Here is a 17710-nt window from a genome sequence, read left to right as displayed (position 1 = left end):
TTACAATGAAAAATGTAAGTAAACTTCTAAACCTCACTCCGTACTTTGTTAACAATTATCATTTTTACCGGGTGATATGTCATGCCCTAACGAAATACAGGCTATGTTAAGTCCATTTTAGACGAACATATATTTTACTTAATGCTTCCTGTAAACCACTTCTTGAACATAAAACTAGCACTTGTAACCAAATTTACTATGGCTAGGAATTAAACATTCAATGTTCCAATGTTAATTTAAGTTTACTAGGTCTTGCTTGAGGTTCAGGTCGCATTTGACAGTTTGTGTTGAGTGAAAGTTGCTATCGTCTAAAATAGTACGACCTGGTGTATGCTGTCCGTCGCAAAAGCCCCATCATCGTTCGACTATCTTCAGTCTACGCGAAAAGTTCGGCCGGATTTGGGGAGATGGAAATTTTCCTCCGTACAGCCGTGAACAATATTTTATCGTCATTAGTTCGAAACACCGTCCAGATTGCAGTGAAAAGGAAGCATCCTTTCTGAAAGAGAAAGGTCAGCACCTTTGAATACCGAGTGGTTTTAGTTTGGAAGCAAAATCTTCAGTGTTCAATTTCGCATTGTAATAGCTCGCTATCCCAGGTTACATTGCGGCTGACGTTGTATTTGCCGCAACAGCAACAGCAACAGAGAAGTCTATTTGCTGATTGTAATCATCCATCGGCCGAAGCGCCTTTTGCGGTGTACATTTTATAGTTACCTGTTCCATATGCAGTGATCCCAGTGTAGTGCATTGGTTACCATTTGGTGAAGTGTTTTGAAAATCGTGCAATCATACTTAACGATGAGTCTGCTGCTTAGAAACCATAGTCAGCTGATTGGCATGAACCGCTACTACCGGAACATTCACCGTAAGTATCAAGTGCGATAGGTGCATGAATCGGAGTCGTTTTTCCCTCTTTCGTTTTAGCCAGCTCAGTTAGTGTAATGGAGATCCCTATCAAACGCAAACATGTGGTCCTCAAGCCCTGTCGTGTTGCTAGTGCTCGAGATAACAGGACGACCGACATTTGGCGGCCCACAATCGTCGTATCCCTGCGTGTTTACGTAATGCAAAAGCACACACTTCAGCGAGATGGGACAATTTCGCACAAATGCGCACCACTTTGGGCGCCGAGGATGTGGCCCTTTTTTTTGTGCCGCACATGACGCGACCAAAATAAATCTCACCTCCACGTATGATGCCGCTGCCACTTGCAGCTCAGAGACTCGGTCAAGTTCATATGCTGATCTTGCATTCGATTTCTAGCTAGTACCGACCGGTTCTTCTAGTTGAACCACCATAGCGGTTGAACTTTGTCCTCGGTACACGCTGGCACAAATCGTATGATGAGGAAAAATCGGCTAGAAAACATAACCAGAGGAAGAAGACGCACGACAAAACCGCACGTGTTGGGCGGCGGAAGCACGATCGTGAGGCATTAGTAAGCAGAACGTGAATATTTCATCATGCGTGTGCTGCTAAACACAAACACATTCGTACACTAGTCATCGAACGATTCTTCTCTTCTTCGCTTTGGACGCGATTCTTCGGTTTTAAACTCGCCCCTGTCGAAAGAGGATGATGTAATTTTGCTGAGCGATTTTTAGGTTGATTAGTCAGGACTCCGGGCTCTAATGGATCGCATTCGGTGGATCGGCCAGGTAAAAATAACATAAGAGAAAATTAATCTCTTACAAGAGGAAAACAAAAACTCCAAACCGGTTTGCTTCGCGAAACATTGCGTGCAAATTGTGCCGCAACGGCACTTTCCGTGTGGCACCCGCCGGTACAGTGAAACCACGATCGTATGATCGTCAAACTCGAAGCGTCGAAACTCGCCAAACCACCACCGAGCCGCACATGGGCTGCAGGGTAGAAAAATCACTTGAAAAATCAGCGAGTTTTTTCCTTATTGGAACAAGTCAAGATAGTGGTTTGAAAGAGCCGCGTCTCTTTGACCGTGACCGTCGCTTACGCGTGGTGTTTGCTCTTTGTTTTAACTGGTTTGCATGATAACCGCAACCACCACACCCAGTGCGCCCTTGCCCTTGCGCCCTTCGGCATCGTCAGCCGTTTTGTAGAAATGTTGAAGTTGGCATTTATTCTCAGGAACACATAATCTGTACGGTACAGTTATGGAATTTGATGTCGTAAAGTATGCCAATCCGCATATGTCTAGAAAAAAAATCCTGAACTCTTCTTTGGTAAATATGAATGATCATCTTACCATTTTCGTCCGGAATCATTTTGTTATCCATAATTCTAGTTTCTTGCTTGGCTTTTTGCTATAAAATGAAAGGGTAATCGATAAAGGCTGTTAAAAAAATACATGTTTTGACTTGGAGCCAAACAACCAGTTTGCAAAATTAAATAGACACTTGCATCAATCATTAAAATCCACTTACACGAATTTGCCAAGCGCGAGTAATTTCGTTCGAGCACCCATACCCACATCCATTAAGATAAGCGTCCCCGTCTTGATCGTTGCTGAAGATAATTTTCTTTCTTTTTTGCAACGAAAATGCAACAACCTTTTATTTGCGGTCTCCTCCCCCCTTCCCGGTATTAGCGCGAGGATAGCTAAGTGTGGGTTTTTTATCCTCAACATCTTGGGCACAATCAGCTGCGCGTTGCGGTGCTAGGCGAGAAAAAGGAAAACTCGCAACGACGAAGCCGAAGCCAAGTGCGGAGAATACAAACCCGACTGCCCGTTGCTGCACCGGTCTGCTTCCCCGTCCGCGAAACCACATCCCACAGCATCCGCCATGCTTGCACGGACACCAACACACGCCGGACAGGTCGCTGTGACGATCAGCTGTTGGGAGGTGATTTAGTGTGCGAGAAGGTTGCTAAGCACGGTTTTAGCGCGTGCCTTTCCGCGGTTTCCAACCCAACGGCATGCGAAGGGGTAGAGCAGTAGGCCGCGAACGAAACAACTACAACAAAAAAAAGGAAAAAACCTCACCTACTGCACGAGATTTGATGCCGTTTCGACTCAGCGGGGAGCAGCGCGGCATGCTTAGTTATCATCATCCCTGACCTTCGCTTGGGGGAAGGTTTGATTATATGTCTTTTCTTTCACTCGAGAAGAATTGGAGCGCGACCAAACGGGTGGTGGTGAATCACGATGCACGCTTTCCCCTTTTTAATTTTCCTTTTATTTCTCAAAACACAGGCTCAATCAATTTTTTAAAAGATTCACTTTCCGTTCTAAATCATCGGCGCTGATTAGGGATACGATTACGATCGCTTAGGGTAATGCCCGAGCTCAAATTACCAACCCATCGCAACCGCACAAACCGGGAACCGGCCGAAAACGTGGGAAGGAAGAACGTTGAACTCTTGACCCAGAAAGCGGTCGTCTTAGCGCAATTCACCTACCAAAAGGAAAATGATTCCAAGAGGAGAGAATTGTACGTGAAAGAAAAGTTTCACATCACTTTAAATAAGGGTGTGCGGCTTTGAATGACAGCTGAGAAGCGGACTAGTACAAAAAAAACGAAATGAAAGGTAGCCGACAATGTGTCTGTCTCAAAAAGAAAGCGAGCAGCAAATCGAAAAACAAAATGCCAAGTCGGTAACTTGACGCAATTCGCGAACTGCGAACTGAATGGAGAAACAAACCAATCTCAGCATCCCGCATGAGATGTTCATTGACGAAATGGGTGACTGTTTTCTGTTTGTTTTACTCTTCACAGATGGGATATAATTTGGGAACAACCCAGCGGTAGACTTGTTTTCCTTCGCTCATACTCATCACCCTGTGTTGGGGTGGAAATACGTTATCAAAATGCATTGCATGGCCACCGGTCGTGCAACCGATTCGATGCTATCGCAGCTAAGATATCGGGCAGTGTATTTGCTGCGACGTAGCCTTTGATAAGGTTTGTCGGGATTGTGAAGGTTAATTTAAGCACCTAAATCGAAAGGTAGTTTAGGAACATAAGGTTTTGGAGGAATGTGTAGGGTGCTTGAAAGTTCAACTTGAAAATAAATGACCAAATTAAGGCGATTGCTACGACGCTGTTGTCATAGCAACACCGAGAGATTTTACACCAAGTCCAACAGCTTCTCAGCTCAACCTGTGCACATTGCAAACAGCTGAAAATGTGGTTTGAGGTGAGTTTCATAACGAATATGGAACGATTGTAAACAAATTTGTAATACCTTCTAGAAAGGGAGAAAGCGATCTTATGCAACTGCAGAGACCGAAGCATCCAGTAGGTTGAAAGTTTTCATATTAGTCCTGAGTGTCGATTCATTGTATCGCAGGTTTCGTGATCCCTTCGGGGTAAAACCTTTGCTATCCATCCGGCGGAGCAAGAGAAACCTGGTCTTCGAGACACGCTGAAGCGGAATATAAATAAAGCTGATGTACTGTACGGCTAGAACTTACATCGACATGTCCGACACAGATGAGACGCACACATCCGAGCCACAAACGGACGGAAGTCGTCCAACTGTCTACTCGTCGTCGTCGTCGTCGTCGTCTACGGGGGGAAACAACGCCAAGTGCACCGCACAATGCCCACAGTATCGACCGAACAGCATCGTGGCGACGGTGTGTGTCGCGGAGTGTCTTCGCGTGGTTGCGCGTTGTTTTTTGTTGGCGATAAGTTCCCGCTTCCCACCCGCCAACGGACTGCCCCATCTGACTGCAAGACTGTGCAGAAATCATTTCAATTTTCTCCATCATCCAGGGGCCCTTCTGTTTGCACCTTGCCTTTTTCTTTCGATCGTCATTGTGCGATAGAGGGCAATTCACGTTAGAGCAAAATAAAAACAGAGAATCATCAATAGGCGCATCGGTGGTTGACGAGGGGGACTTTCGCCTACTTTGCGGATGTTTAGATTTTGCTCCCATCCAGTTTCTGTTGCATCGGAATAAACCTGACCTATCTGGATCGTAGCAACCGTGAACACGCGAGATCGCTTTGTTCCGCGATTTTTATTTGTGGCGAGAAAGAAAAGTAAACAATGATGGCACTGCTCGTACTTGGCCATTTCTCGATCCCGGTACATCTTGGTAAGAGCGTGACTAGAGTACATTTTATTCGTTTTCATACGTTTTGTAAAGTTTATTTCATTGCAATCGAAAAAATGAGTGATCACGATCGGGTTATTTAGGGCGATCAGCTCGTACATCAGTGAAAAGCATATTAAAGAACTGAAATGAATTCGTGGAAAAGAAAGGATGCGAGTTGGGGTGTAATGGTAAAATATAAATTAATTAAATTTTCTAGTTGAATCGTTGATTAGGAATAACATCGCATATAAATCGTACCTCAAACTAGTCTTTTACCTAACTTTATTTGAATCTAAATTTTCCTCATTCTTTTCGTTTTAGCCAATGTCCGGGTACGATTCGCCAGCTATCGATCGAAGCGACCGATCGGTGTCCTGAGCGCACAGTATGATTATGTGTGCCTGGGGAACGCCAACTTCGGAAGCAACTCCAGCTCATGGACACCGGCCGCCGGTGGTGTACGGCAGCCCGGTGGTGGGTTGGTTCTGCTGGATGCCCTCGGCTACGGAACGCCACAGACGATCCGATGCATTTCCACCACGAGCTGGCTTCGTGAGCAACCATCCTCGAAGATCGAGGTTACCGTACAGACGTTAAAGCAGACGCAAAAGGAGAAGGAGAAAGAACAGCAGGTGGCAAACGGGAAGGTGAGCAGCGCCGCTGGCACGGTTAATGGCGCACCGGTCACGAAAGGGTTCACCGACAGTACCACCGTGGCTGCGGCCAGCGGTAGCGAAAATGTTACCGGAGGCACAGCGTCGAGCAACGCCACCACGCCACAGACTGCGGCCCAAGGGGCGGCAGTGGTAGCGACGGCGCCGGTGGTGAAGAAAACACTCAAGCAACGGATATGGGCAGAAGTGTTGCACTACTACCACGGGTTCCGTTTGCTGTTCATCGACATCAACATCAGCCGGAAGCTGCTGTGGCGTGTGCTGAACGGTAAAACGTTGACGCGTCGCGAGCATCGGCTCCTTATTCGGACGACCTCGGATCTGTTCCGGCTGGTGCCGTTTTCGGTGTTCATCATCGTGCCGTTCATGGAGCTGCTGTTACCACTCGCGATCAAGCTGTTCCCGGGCATGCTGCCCTCTACGTTCCAGACATCCACCGACGTGGAGGACAAGTTCAAGCAGACGTTCAAGGTGAAGCTGGAAATGGCCAAATTCCTCCAGAAGACGCTGGACGATATGGCGGTGCAACACAAGGAGCATCGGTCGCAGGCGGCCAAGGATTTTACCGAGTTCTTTACGCGCGTCCGCACGACGGACAACTTTACCGCGTCCAACGAGGAGATCCTGAAATTCTCCAAGCTGTTTGAGGATGAAATTACGCTCGACTCACTGTCACGCCCACAGCTGCAGGCCCTATGCCGGGTGGTGGAGGTTTCCCCCATTGGCACTTCCAATTTGCTGCGCTTTCAGCTACGCATGAAGCTGCGCAGTCTCGCCGCGGACGATCGTACCATCCAGAAGGAGGGTATCGAGTCGTTGAACCTCTCCGAGCTACAAGCGGCCTGCCGGGCACGTGGTATGCGTGCCTATGGTGCGTCGGAAGAGCGGCTGAAGTCGCAGCTGCAAGAATGGATAAACCTCAGTCTGAACGAGAAGGTTCCACCGTCGCTGCTGTTACTTTCCCGCGCTATGATGCTTCCGGAGCACATTACGACCGGCGACAAGCTGAAGGCGACCATTTCCTCGCTGCCCGACTCGGTCGGTACCGTCACGAAGGCGGCGATCGGCGAGCGCGAGGGTAAGATCGATAACAAGACGAAGATCGAGGTTATCAAGGAGGAACAACGGCGCATCCTGGAGGAGCGCGAAGAGGAGAAAGAAAAGCAGAAGGAGCAGCGCGAACAGCAGGAACTGGTCGACGGTGCACCGATCCTGATGGCGGACGGTACGGATCCAAAAACGACCGCCCCCGGAAGCGCTGTGCAGCAACCGGAGGTTATCTTTGCGCCTGCACCTGCAACCAAGATCATTCTCGATCCGCTACCAAAGCCGCCACAAACGGCCGAGGAGATCTCCAGTGTGGACCTGGAGGTGCTCGGCGATGCCCTGGAAACGCTGGGCAAAAACAAAAAGTCGCTGCTGGTAGAGAAGGAGGAAATGCGAGACCTGAAGGAAGAAATTGCCGACTATCAGGAGGACGTACAGGAGCTGCAGGAGGTTCGTATACTTTCCCTTGCCGTCTGGATAGTCGGATCCGGAATGTGAGATGAAACGAAACGTGTCCCTTTGGTTCCATTCCCCACAGGTTGTCACATCCGCCAAGAACAAGGAAGAGGTGCAGGTGAAGGAATCGCGAGCCGCCAAGCTTCTGTTCAAGAAGGTCAACTCGATGATCAACAAAATGGACACGGTACTGACGGACCTGGAGCGCAAAGAGAAGCAACTCAAGGAGCGTAAGCACGCGGCAGAACAGAGCGATGGGCTGCAGGTACCGCCCGCGGCCGAAGAGGAACTGGTGCGGATAGATGAGCTGATGTCCGCCATCAAGAAGGTACGTCTACCCACCCAGGTAGAATACACTATCTACCAGAAACATTACTTTTACATATTTTCTTCCTTTTCTGCCAATATAGATTAAGAACGTTACGGACGACTCGCGGTTAGACCAGATTTCCAAAATTCTCGGCAAAATCGACGACGATCAGGATGGACAAATTAAGGTGGAGGATGTGTTGAAGGTAAGCAAACGGTTCTACAACATCTTCGGCAATTGGTCTGATCTAATTACTTATTTCCCACCCCCCGCCAAAAGGTCATCGAAACCATCGGCAAGGAGAACGTGAAGCTGAACGCGAAACAGGTGGACGAGCTGATCGATCTGCTCGACAAGGAGGAGGTGCTCGAGGCGGAGGACAAGATCGAGAAGGCGCTCACCAAGAGCCTGGAAGCCAAAGAGAAGCAAAAGGAGCAGAAAGAGAAGGAGAAGGAAAAGCTGCTCGAGCTGACCGACAAGGCAACTGATCTGAGCGCCCTCGCGCCACCGCCACCGCCCGCGATTTCCACCGGACAGGTCAGTGCGGATGCTTTGCCACCAATACCATCGACAACGCCACCACCACCACTACCACCACCATCAGCATCGAAGTCCTCCCCTTCGTCCTCGTCAACTACGGCACCTCCGAAGTGAAGAACCGACCCCGGAGCGTTCTGCCTTTTGTTGTTCAGAGGAATCCTCACTTTTTTGCTTGAGAGAGAGAGGGTGATCCTTTGGATCACATCTTCATCATCCGGCTTGACTTAATTGTTCGATAAGCGTAGGGCTAATACCCGAAACTACAAATGCTACTGGCTGTGCCCCCTCGCCTCCCCTTCTTTTCTGTCTCTCTATTTCTGTGTGTCTCTATCTTCTGCTTCATACTAGTACACTACATGCAAGATTACGATCTTTTCATCCGTTGCATTCCCTTCTCTTTCCCTCCTCGCAGCAGCTAGACGACGGTACGGCCATCATCAATGCGGATGCCCTGCAGAAGGTGGTCGAGGAGCGTAAGAAAAATGCCAGTATTAATGGAGCAGCAGGAGGAAGTGGAATGGATGGTGTTGTTGGTGGTGGTGGTGGATTGGCCAGCGAGGTACCTGCTCCACCGGTAGTGCGTAGCGAATCCGGAACCGGTGCAACGAAGGACAAAACGGTTTAAATCGTCAAGCGGCCACGTTGAAGGGTGCTCGGAAAACAACGGTTATCGGCTGATGATGTGTGGTCTGTGGTTAGGCAAACGATCACTGCATCCTGCCGAGTGAGTTAACGAAGGGGAGAAAAAGGATGGGAACCAGAAGGAGTGGTACTAAATGAATAGAGTACGAACATTTCGAAGGTCTTACAATATGTGTACAAACAAACAAACAAAAAACAAACAACCGCCTAGAGAGATAGATCGTAATTGAAATACGCGCTACGCGACCCATTTATTTACGTTAGTCCAGAATCCGCATCGAATGTCTTTCCTGCCGCCTTATAGCTCCCAGTTGACCCATACGTTCGTTGTATTGGACGGTTCGTGGAACCGTTCTTCATCCACCTGTGGTGTCGTACTTTCCTGTAAGGTTTCTGTTTTTTCCTTCGGGTCTCAACTTCATATGGGAACGAATATGATGAACGCTTACGCGAAACAATCATCATTAATGGTGCTGTGGCGATAGAAAGGAAATAAAACCATAACTAATTTAACGTCTAATGAACGAACGATCGCATAAATAAGCCTATTGTACAATAAAGTGAATAATTTATTAGAAATGTTTAAACCTTGTGTATCATTGGCTTGGGGTATGCTTTATTTCATGAGACAACCGAAAACATCACCCCACAAAGGCATGGGGTCTCGTTTCGCTTAATGTTCTTTTCTCTCCCCTCACAATCGATTATATGAAATACAGAACAATAGAATCCATTTTTTGTACGCCGATCGTTAGAGTAACGGTCAAAAGTATTCAAATTGCTTAACCAAAACATCAACCATCACACTCGATAATCGAACGTCATTCGGCTGCCGCGTTCGCTACGATCCCTGCTGTTCCGGGGATTCAGCCGAATGGCGTCGGTAAAGATGCATCATTGCAAGATGCATTTTCTATGTGTATTCCTGCTTTCGTTAGCTTCTGGTGTTGAATTGATTGGAAACGATAAAAGTTTAGGATGCCGAATCGAAAACGGTGAGCCAGTGGATTGGTATGTATAAAAAGTGTTGGTTGTTTCTCTTCCGCCTAGAAATCAGTCTAGTGTCCTTTGTTTTCGCTTCCCTCAGGTACTATCTCTACAAGCTACCGAAAGAACCTTCCGAACACGATTCGCCCACCAATGGATTGCGGTATGTCTATGTCTCATCGAAGGATGAGCACGGAGAAGACATTTTACGATGGAATAGTGGCCATTTCACCGTCAACCAGTCGGAAAGTGCACCAGGGAGTACGATCGTACAACCGTTGTCGAATGAACCCACCACCTTGACAATTATCTACAACGACGAACCTGCCAATGGACCAGTCGACGGCGAACGGGGCCATACCAAAGGTGTTGTCAGTACGGATGGAAAGACCGGCTACTGGTTGATCCATTCCGTTCCCAAGTTTCCACCACAGATCGGCACCGGATATAGCTACCCCCATACCGGCATGCTGTACGGGCAGAGTTTTCTCTGCATTTCGCTCGACGGCTCGCAGATGGAAACCGTTGGCCACCAGCTGCTGTTCAACGAGGTGAATGTTTATTCCGCCCGCATCCCATCGCATCTAACCGATCGCTTCCCGATGTTGACGCGCGCGGCAAAGATGTTACCGGGAGAAAAATCGCCTCCATTCTACAGCCAACAAACAATCCGTTCCGCGGGTGGAGTGGAGTTTGTCACGTTCGCCAAAAGTCGCCTCTTTGCGAAGGAACTGTACGCCGATTGGATTGCACCAACGTTGGATGTGGGACTGTTGGTGGAAAGCTGGCAGCATGGAGCGGGCAATTTGCCTAGTGAATGTTCCGGCCGGCCGCACGCTGTGATGAATGTGCAGGAAGTGTCGATCGACGGGAAGGAACGGTTTGCTACGTTAAAGGATCATTCCAAGTGGGCCGTCGATGAAAGTGCCGAGAGCCGGTGGATTTGTGTCGGGGATATCAACCGGCAGGAGCACCAGAAGCAACGTGGTGGTGGCAGTGTTTGCCGCTTGTCGCCCGATGTGGCCGGACTTTACCGGGGAATGGTCGATTCCGTGGAACCGTGTCCGAAAAGCGAAGGAACCGTCTTGCTTAAGTGTAAGTGACAGTGGAATAAAAATGAAGTGAAGTGAAATAACGAAATGAATTAAATTATAATTTTTGCACTAAATGAATTGTACCACGAACATTTTAAATCTTTATAGTAGTGTTTTGTGCATTTAATGTAGTAAATTTAGTAGAAAATTGTAGTGTTTTGTTGGTTTAGTTTCTATGGTTCTAGTGATCAATTTTCCCGGGATCTTCAACAAGTTAGGAAGGCAGAAAAAAAGGTATGATTTAGGATTTCTCATACAAAAGGTGAAGGTAATAACACATTTCTACAATTTCATTAACATGTTTTTGATGACATTTGCTTTTATTAACACACATTATACACCCTATGTGGCCTTGCCAATTTTTCGTTTGATACTTTTCACCAGCATCGTAGTCGCCACATCCTTTTTCATCTGTTTCCCCGGAGCCTGCTGTGATGCAACCATCACACCATCTTCCGCTGGCATATCGTTTTCCGCCAGCCGGCGTTTCTTCAGTTTGTGTTCGATCAAACGATCCATACCTTTCGTTTTCTTGAACGCCGGGTTCGTGGGATCGATGTTGTACTCCGCCTTCGAGAAGATGGCCCCAAAACGGTCATCCTCCACGTTGACCTCGAAATCGTCCGTCACCGCCTGCTTGGCGTTGCGCTTCTCCTCGATCTCCTGCTTGCTCTTTTTCAGTATACGACGACGTTTCGCTTTCGAGACCGACTTAAGATCGATCTCGCTCTCCTGGATGGCGCGCAGATTAAAGTGTGCCCGATTGTCCTCACCGTCGTCCAACAGCAGCTCCAGCTCGGCCTTACGGCGCGCTTCCTCTGCGGCTTCCCGTTCCTCCTGCTCCTTGGACTGTTGTATCGCCTCACGGTCCTTCTTTTTGTTCTTCTTTTTCTTGCCAAGGTCGAATTCGTTTTCATCGAACGCACTGGCAAAGAAGGGATCGTTCAGATCGACCCCGTACGGTGTATCGTCGTCTGAACTGTCGTCTTCATTAGCATCCCCGTCGTCAGAACCATCCAGTTGGCCACGTTTGCGTCGCTTTTTGAGTTCCTTTCGGCGTTTGGCTTTTTCCTTTTTCTTTTGTAAAATCTTTTCGAAAGGATTCACATCATCCGGGAGCGATTTGGTCCGACCACGCTGATGCTGCTGGCCCTCCCCGTCACTGTCGTCGTCCTCCTGCTCGCTATCGGCCGCTTCTCCCTTATCTTTCCCATCGTCATTCACCTTCCAAGTGAACTCCATCTCAACCTTATCGTCACTCCGCGACTGTTCCTTGACCTCATTCAGTAGGGCTTTATATTTCGCTATCATCTCTTCCTTGCGACGTCCTTTCGGTTCGCCATCGGATTCACTACTCGCCCCTTCATCCGAACCGCTGCTTGCTTCGGGGGCTCGGAGGAGCACAAGTGGCCGCTTCTTTGTCTTTCCGTTTTTCTTTCCCTCCTCTTCATCCGCCTCTTCGTCGCTGCTCGAACAAACGACATACTTTTTCAGCTCCGATTCGGGCATCTGAGCCCATTTGCCGTCCCGGATCTTTTCGTTGAACTCCTTCCGATCCGGATCGTTTTCGTCCCACGTCAGCTCGACCTTTGCCTGCGTCAGGGCGGATGTGGTGAAGATACGCGGCACGTATTTGCTCATGTCCGGCAGCTCGGAACAGAGATCTTTCGGCTCATCGTTGAACTCCATGTCGTCCGGGATGAAACGGAGATCGATTTTGTTGGCCGTACTTTCGTACTCCACACCGTCGCACTCTTTGTAGATTTTGTCCGCCGTTTCGACCGTATCGCATTCCACGACGGCGTAGTAGTATTTCAGCCGATTTAGCTGATACTCACGCAACCGTTCTTTTTGGGACTCTTCGTCACCATCCGCTTCCTCTTCGGAGTCCTCCATAACGCGCGAGGTGAGTTCTTGTGGGCCCCGTGTTTCCTCTTCTTGCATACGTTCTTTGCCAAACTCGGAGGGGTAGATCTGAAAAAGAAAATCATTGCAAATATTATTATTTCTTTGAAATGATTTGTGAATGAATGAAAATGTCTTACCGCAACACTCTTGATGGTCGATCCCGGCGTAAGGAAAGAGTTTAACAGAACCATAATATCCACCGCCCGAATCCGATCCCAGTCCATGTTACAAACGGCCAACCGTTTCGTCGAGTCTTCGGTACGTTCCGCGTCCGCATCCAATTCGCCCCACACGTGCTCGATGAACACTTCATCGTCATCGTCCGCCCCTTCAAAACCCTCGTCCGAATCATCATCCGAAGAACTCTCCGTCAAGAGAACGCCTTCTCCTCGGGCGTAATCTATTTCCAGGTTCTTCAGCCGCTTTTTTATTTTGGTCGGTATATCCAAGTTTTTCTCCTCCTCATTCAGCTCCAAGTCGTCGGTGGATTCGGAGTCTGACCCACTTGTGTCCTTTTCATTTTCCTCCTCCTTCATCCGGCCCTCCATTGCGCGCTCTTCCAGTTCCCGTTCGCGTTGTGCCTTCTCCTCATCCTCGTCGTCGCTTTCCTCCAGTTCGTAGAATTTCTTCATTTCGTCGCTATGAGTCTGGCGCAGCTTCCGGCCGTAACGATCCACCGTGGCTCGTTCGGTGAACCGACCATCTTCAAACATCGCCTTGAAGCGGCTATCGATTTGTACCTTTTTCTTCGATTTTGGCATGCCACGGTAGCGGGGATCGTTGATGAGATGGGCGAAACGTTCGTCGTCCCATATCTTGCTCGAAACACCAGCATTGCCACCGGCCGTTTCCTGCTTCGGGTTGCTAACCGTTGGTTGGGTCCCATTGGCGAGTTTCTTACCCGAAGGTGCCTTTTGTTTCTTAGTTTCTCTCATTCTGGGACGTTTTTTATCAACTACTCAGGGAACTAGAAGGTTGATTTCATCTGATTTTCGCAAGAACACGCAGCTCGATGTAATTGGAAATAAACAATGCGGCATGGAAGTTGACAACTGGTATGACTGCCAAAGGTTGTAAATACTGCCCAGTGAAAATGTATACACAAACTATCGTTTGTTGGCACTGTAAACAACGAAGAAAACTCGTTTTCTCATTGCTTTGCTTATTTTTCACTGCTTAAAGTACTTAAAATTGTTAGAAAATAATCTCATTTCACAACTTTTTCTTGTGATTTTGTAATTTATTGTAGTAAACATTTGTATGCATGTTAGATTGTAGAATTTCCACCGGGTTTGTATTGTATTGGCATCTTGCTCTTGCGTGCACCTCTTGCCGTACCTAACCTCTACCATCCGGACAACGTTCGTTGCACAAGTTTTGACAGAATTGGCAAGAAATAAACATCATGTAACAGGATCGTGTTTATTGAATCGTGAAATATTCTGTGTAGATTGCCTTCCATCGCGCCGGTGGATCCAGTATTCGTTTCGTAAGATTCGAATCCATTCACTGCCAAAATGTTTCACATTTACCGGACGACAGTTCGCCCGAGGCGGACGCCCGTGGTTGGGTTCCTCCGACGGATACTTCAGCCACCCGGGCGAACAGCCTTCCCTCGACCAAGCTGGCCAGTTCGGTACTGCAGTGGTAATGAAATATGGCTAACCACCAAGATCTTCGCGCAGTTCACCCGCAATTTGTGTTTTCCCTTGTAGCAAATGTTCGAACGTTCGATACGATGCTGTCAGCAAGGCGTACAGAGGCAAGGCGAAGCATACTGGTGCAAGTGAGCAGCGAACGATCGTACAACGAGTTGTACCACTACTGCTCACAGTTTGGAAACATTGAAACCGCGCACCATTATCGCGTGGAGGGCGATTCGGACGGAGATTGTCATTACATCCTCCTCGAGTACAGCAGCACCTCGGAGGCCGATGCGGCCATGCAATCCGGTGTATTCAGCACAGAACGACCCGGTGTAAGAGCGCGGTCCATATTCATGTGGTTCCGTACCGGCCCAAAACCGAAGCTAGTCGTCCAGGAAGAACCAAAGCGACCACTCTCGCCGATCGACGGGACGCGATCGATCGAGGAAGCCGATCTGAATGAACTCCTATCGGCGGCGGAAACAATCGACGATCAGGTGAAGGTGTTGCATCGGGTAACGATGCTAAACGACCTTGGTAAAAGGCTTCGGTTTTTAGCGGTACGTCAGCTAGAATCTTCGCTTCAGGGAATGTTCCCTCAGGCACTGGCCCACCCTTTTGGATCCTCCGTGAACGGGTACGGTCGGATGGGGTGTGATTTGGATGTGATACTCGATCTGGACTCGCGATCGGGTGAACCACCGGATCGGAACTCCCGGCTCGTGTACCACACGAAAGCAACCAACCCAAACGAGAGGACTCAGGTGCAGCGACAGCTAGAATCCATTGGGGACGTTCTGCAACTGTTCCTTCCGGGGGTCAATAGCGTACGGAGGATACTGAAAGCTCGCGTCCCCATCGTGAAGTATCACCACGAGCATCTGGACCTGGAGATCGATCTCACGATGAACAATACCGCAGGCGTGTACATGTCCGAGCTGCTCTATCTGTTCGGGCAGCTGGATGAGCGTGTCCGGCCGCTAACGTTCTGCGTGCGCCGTTGGGCTCAGTCGGTCGGACTGACGAATCAAGCTCCCGGCTATTGGATTACAAATTTTTCCCTCACCATGCTGGTCATGTACTTTCTACAGCAGCTCAAAACTCCCATCCTGCCATCGATCAACAAGCTCATTCAACTCAGTGCCGCTTCCCAGCAGCAAGACACGCTGTCGTTGACGAGGTTCGGCGACAGCGGGGAGGCGGGATGGGCGCTGGCGTTTCTCAAAAATCCCTCTATCTACGGATCGTTCCAGAGTACGAACACGTCCACGCTGGAGCAATTACTCGTGCAGTTTTTCGAGTTTTACTCGGCGTTCGATTTCAGTCAGCGTGCAATAAGTCTAAACATCGGTGGATCCATACTAAAACCCGACCACAGCCCGATGTACATCGTAAATCCACTCGAGACCGTGCTAAACGTGAGCAAAAACGTAAATCTCGAGGAGACGGAACTATTTCGCATGCAGGTACGCAATGCCGTCTGGTTGTTGGAAGCGAATGGGAAGGAAACGTCGACGCCAGCTGGTTCTGCAGGCCGGGCAGCAGAACCGTGGGGTCTGGTGAGCCTGTTCGGTCCGAAGCAGCAGGAACGCATTACGCCGCAAATGTTCTTCACCAAACGGATGCTTAATGTGAAGGACATTTTTGATGATGTCCCGTCGGACGAAACCCAATCGGAGCACCAGCGACAGTATCGGAACCCGGCGATAAAAAGCCAAATAGCTGCCATTCAGCGAGCGACAAAAGTGGAAATCAGTAAGTTAAGCACGGGAGCGCGACCGGGAAGTACGACCGAAGCAAGGGCCGCCACAATCGAGGGAACCGGTGTGAAGCTAAAACGAAACACGAAACGCCGGTGATGAATGGAAAAGGGGCACGGTTTAGAGGTAGGAAATAAAAAGCACACACCACGTGGTCGTTGTGGATTGTTGACGAAATAGCCTCCAGCCTCGCAGGAATCTCCCTCAAACATGTGGAAAGAAATGTTTCCGAACGAACGATCCCCTTTTCTTTCGGTAAATGAAACCCTCAAGAACACGGTCACATTTATTTCCTTTTTCATATATATATTTCATATTCAATTTTCGATTCCGAGAAAACATTTTACGCACACATCGATCGTTCCACCGTGTACCGATCATCGCTATGAAAAAATCAACTACCGATCGCTAGGTTCGCTAACGTGCTTCGCGCCCTTCCCTTCAGTCCCGCGAATTCCGACAAACTTTTGGTCTTTGATAAATCCAGTAATTCACTGTTATCAAGCGTAAAACACTCACTTAAGGGAACATACATGTGGACTGCGGGAATCGGGAACTGGCTCCGAGCATCCTACTACATGTGACTGTCCTCCGTCCATTTTCGATTAGTTGATCTAGAGCTTATTCATTCCCTCGCTCTAGTCAAGAATGAATTAAAAAATGTTCAAAACATGTCCAAAACGTAAACCGAAGAGAATCGTAATCATGCCATCGAAAGAGCTATAGTTTCTGACTTAGTAAACGTGCCCGATAGCGTTTCGCTGGAGACGTGTGCGTCGGGGCGGTATGGTGGCGAAAAGGTGGTGACGTTACGTCGCTCAAATTTTTGTGTCCTCCAAAGTCGCGCCGAGAAAAGAAGGATGCTGTGAACCCATCCTACGCACTTCACCTTCTCGTGTCTGCTCAAACAAGTCTATATAGATATATTTACACTCCGACTGGCTTTGGTGGGTTTCATACATCCACGCCACGGCTGATTAAAAATGGAACCCTAACTGATAACCAACAGAAATGAGTTATTATTTCCTTCCCGTACTAACAAACACCGCCACTTTCCAGCCACACCGTGGGTATCGGGCGTTCTAAACTACCATTTCTCGCGTGCTACCGTTCTTATCCACGATACTAAATTATTCTTTTACGACAATATGCTAATATTTTTACGTTACCGCATTTACTGTTTGCTTCCGCACATCACCATTGGTGCAATTTTATTATCTATGTGTGTGTGTTTGTGTTTTCGTTATACTTTTTTTTTTATAAAACGTTCCATAAAACCGATCACCACCAGGCGATCTTCGGCCAATGGTCACTAGCTGTTCGAAAATCCTGCTTGGCGGGCGTGATTTACACCAAAAACATTTCGAACGTTCCTCCGGTGAAGGTATCTTTTTGTTTTTTTGCTGGTACAAACGTATTATTTTATTGTGAAAACGCTTGTCGATGGAAAAGTGGGGTGAAAATGTGCGATATGATTTATTTTTCTCTCCTCTTGTGGAACTATGTGCCGGTGGAGTGCCTTTGCGAGACGTGGGACGTAGGATTAAAATTTACAATTTTTGATACTTTCAAATCGTCTCCTTTATTTTCTGTTTTGCTTTTGGGTAACGTTCAAAATGT

At 48.3% G+C, this 17710-nt stretch overlaps 4 protein-coding genes across 4 annotated transcripts; 3 read left to right on the top strand and 1 right to left on the bottom strand.

The window, feature by feature from the left end:
* Window positions 1-388: 388 nt before the first annotated feature.
* On the top strand, window positions 389-8724 carry LOC131289894 (mitochondrial proton/calcium exchanger protein). Its single transcript, XM_058319234.1, has 6 exons — window positions 389-868; window positions 5348-7197; window positions 7286-7531; window positions 7614-7718; window positions 7793-8050; window positions 8466-8724. Exons 1-6 carry the CDS (start codon window positions 802-804, stop codon window positions 8676-8678), a joined length of 2739 nt encoding a protein of 912 aa, XP_058175217.1. The 5' UTR covers window positions 389-801; the 3' UTR covers window positions 8679-8724.
* Window positions 8725-9599: 875 nt separating this feature from the next.
* LOC131284394 (deoxyribonuclease-2-alpha) lies at window positions 9600-10792 on the top strand. The gene is made up of 2 exons (XM_058313249.1): window positions 9600-9706; window positions 9783-10792. The coding sequence occupies exons 1-2, from the start codon at window positions 9600-9602 to the stop codon at window positions 10783-10785; spliced, it is 1110 nt and encodes a 369-aa protein (XP_058169232.1). The 3' UTR covers window positions 10786-10792.
* A 296-nt stretch (window positions 10793-11088) lies between these two features.
* Window positions 11089-13619, bottom strand: LOC131284393 (ESF1 homolog). The gene is made up of 2 exons (XM_058313248.1): window positions 12822-13619; window positions 11089-12750 (listed from the first exon to the last, which is right to left on the bottom strand). The coding sequence occupies exons 1-2, from the start codon at window positions 13617-13619 to the stop codon at window positions 11119-11121; spliced, it is 2430 nt and encodes an 809-aa protein (XP_058169231.1). The 3' UTR covers window positions 11089-11118.
* Window positions 13620-14071: 452 nt separating this feature from the next.
* On the top strand, window positions 14072-16256 carry LOC131286742 (poly(A) RNA polymerase, mitochondrial). Its single transcript, XM_058315737.1, has 2 exons — window positions 14072-14331; window positions 14400-16256. The coding sequence occupies exons 1-2, from the start codon at window positions 14202-14204 to the stop codon at window positions 16187-16189; spliced, it is 1920 nt and encodes a 639-aa protein (XP_058171720.1). The 5' UTR covers window positions 14072-14201; the 3' UTR covers window positions 16190-16256.
* Window positions 16257-17710: the final 1454 nt, after the last annotated feature.

This window comes from Anopheles ziemanni, chromosome 3 (genome assembly GCF_943734765.1).
Source record: "Anopheles ziemanni chromosome 3, idAnoZiCoDA_A2_x.2, whole genome shotgun sequence".
Lineage (NCBI taxonomy): Eukaryota > Metazoa > Arthropoda > Insecta > Diptera > Culicidae > Anopheles > Anopheles ziemanni.
This window is presented reverse-complemented; position numbering and strand designations above follow the sequence as displayed.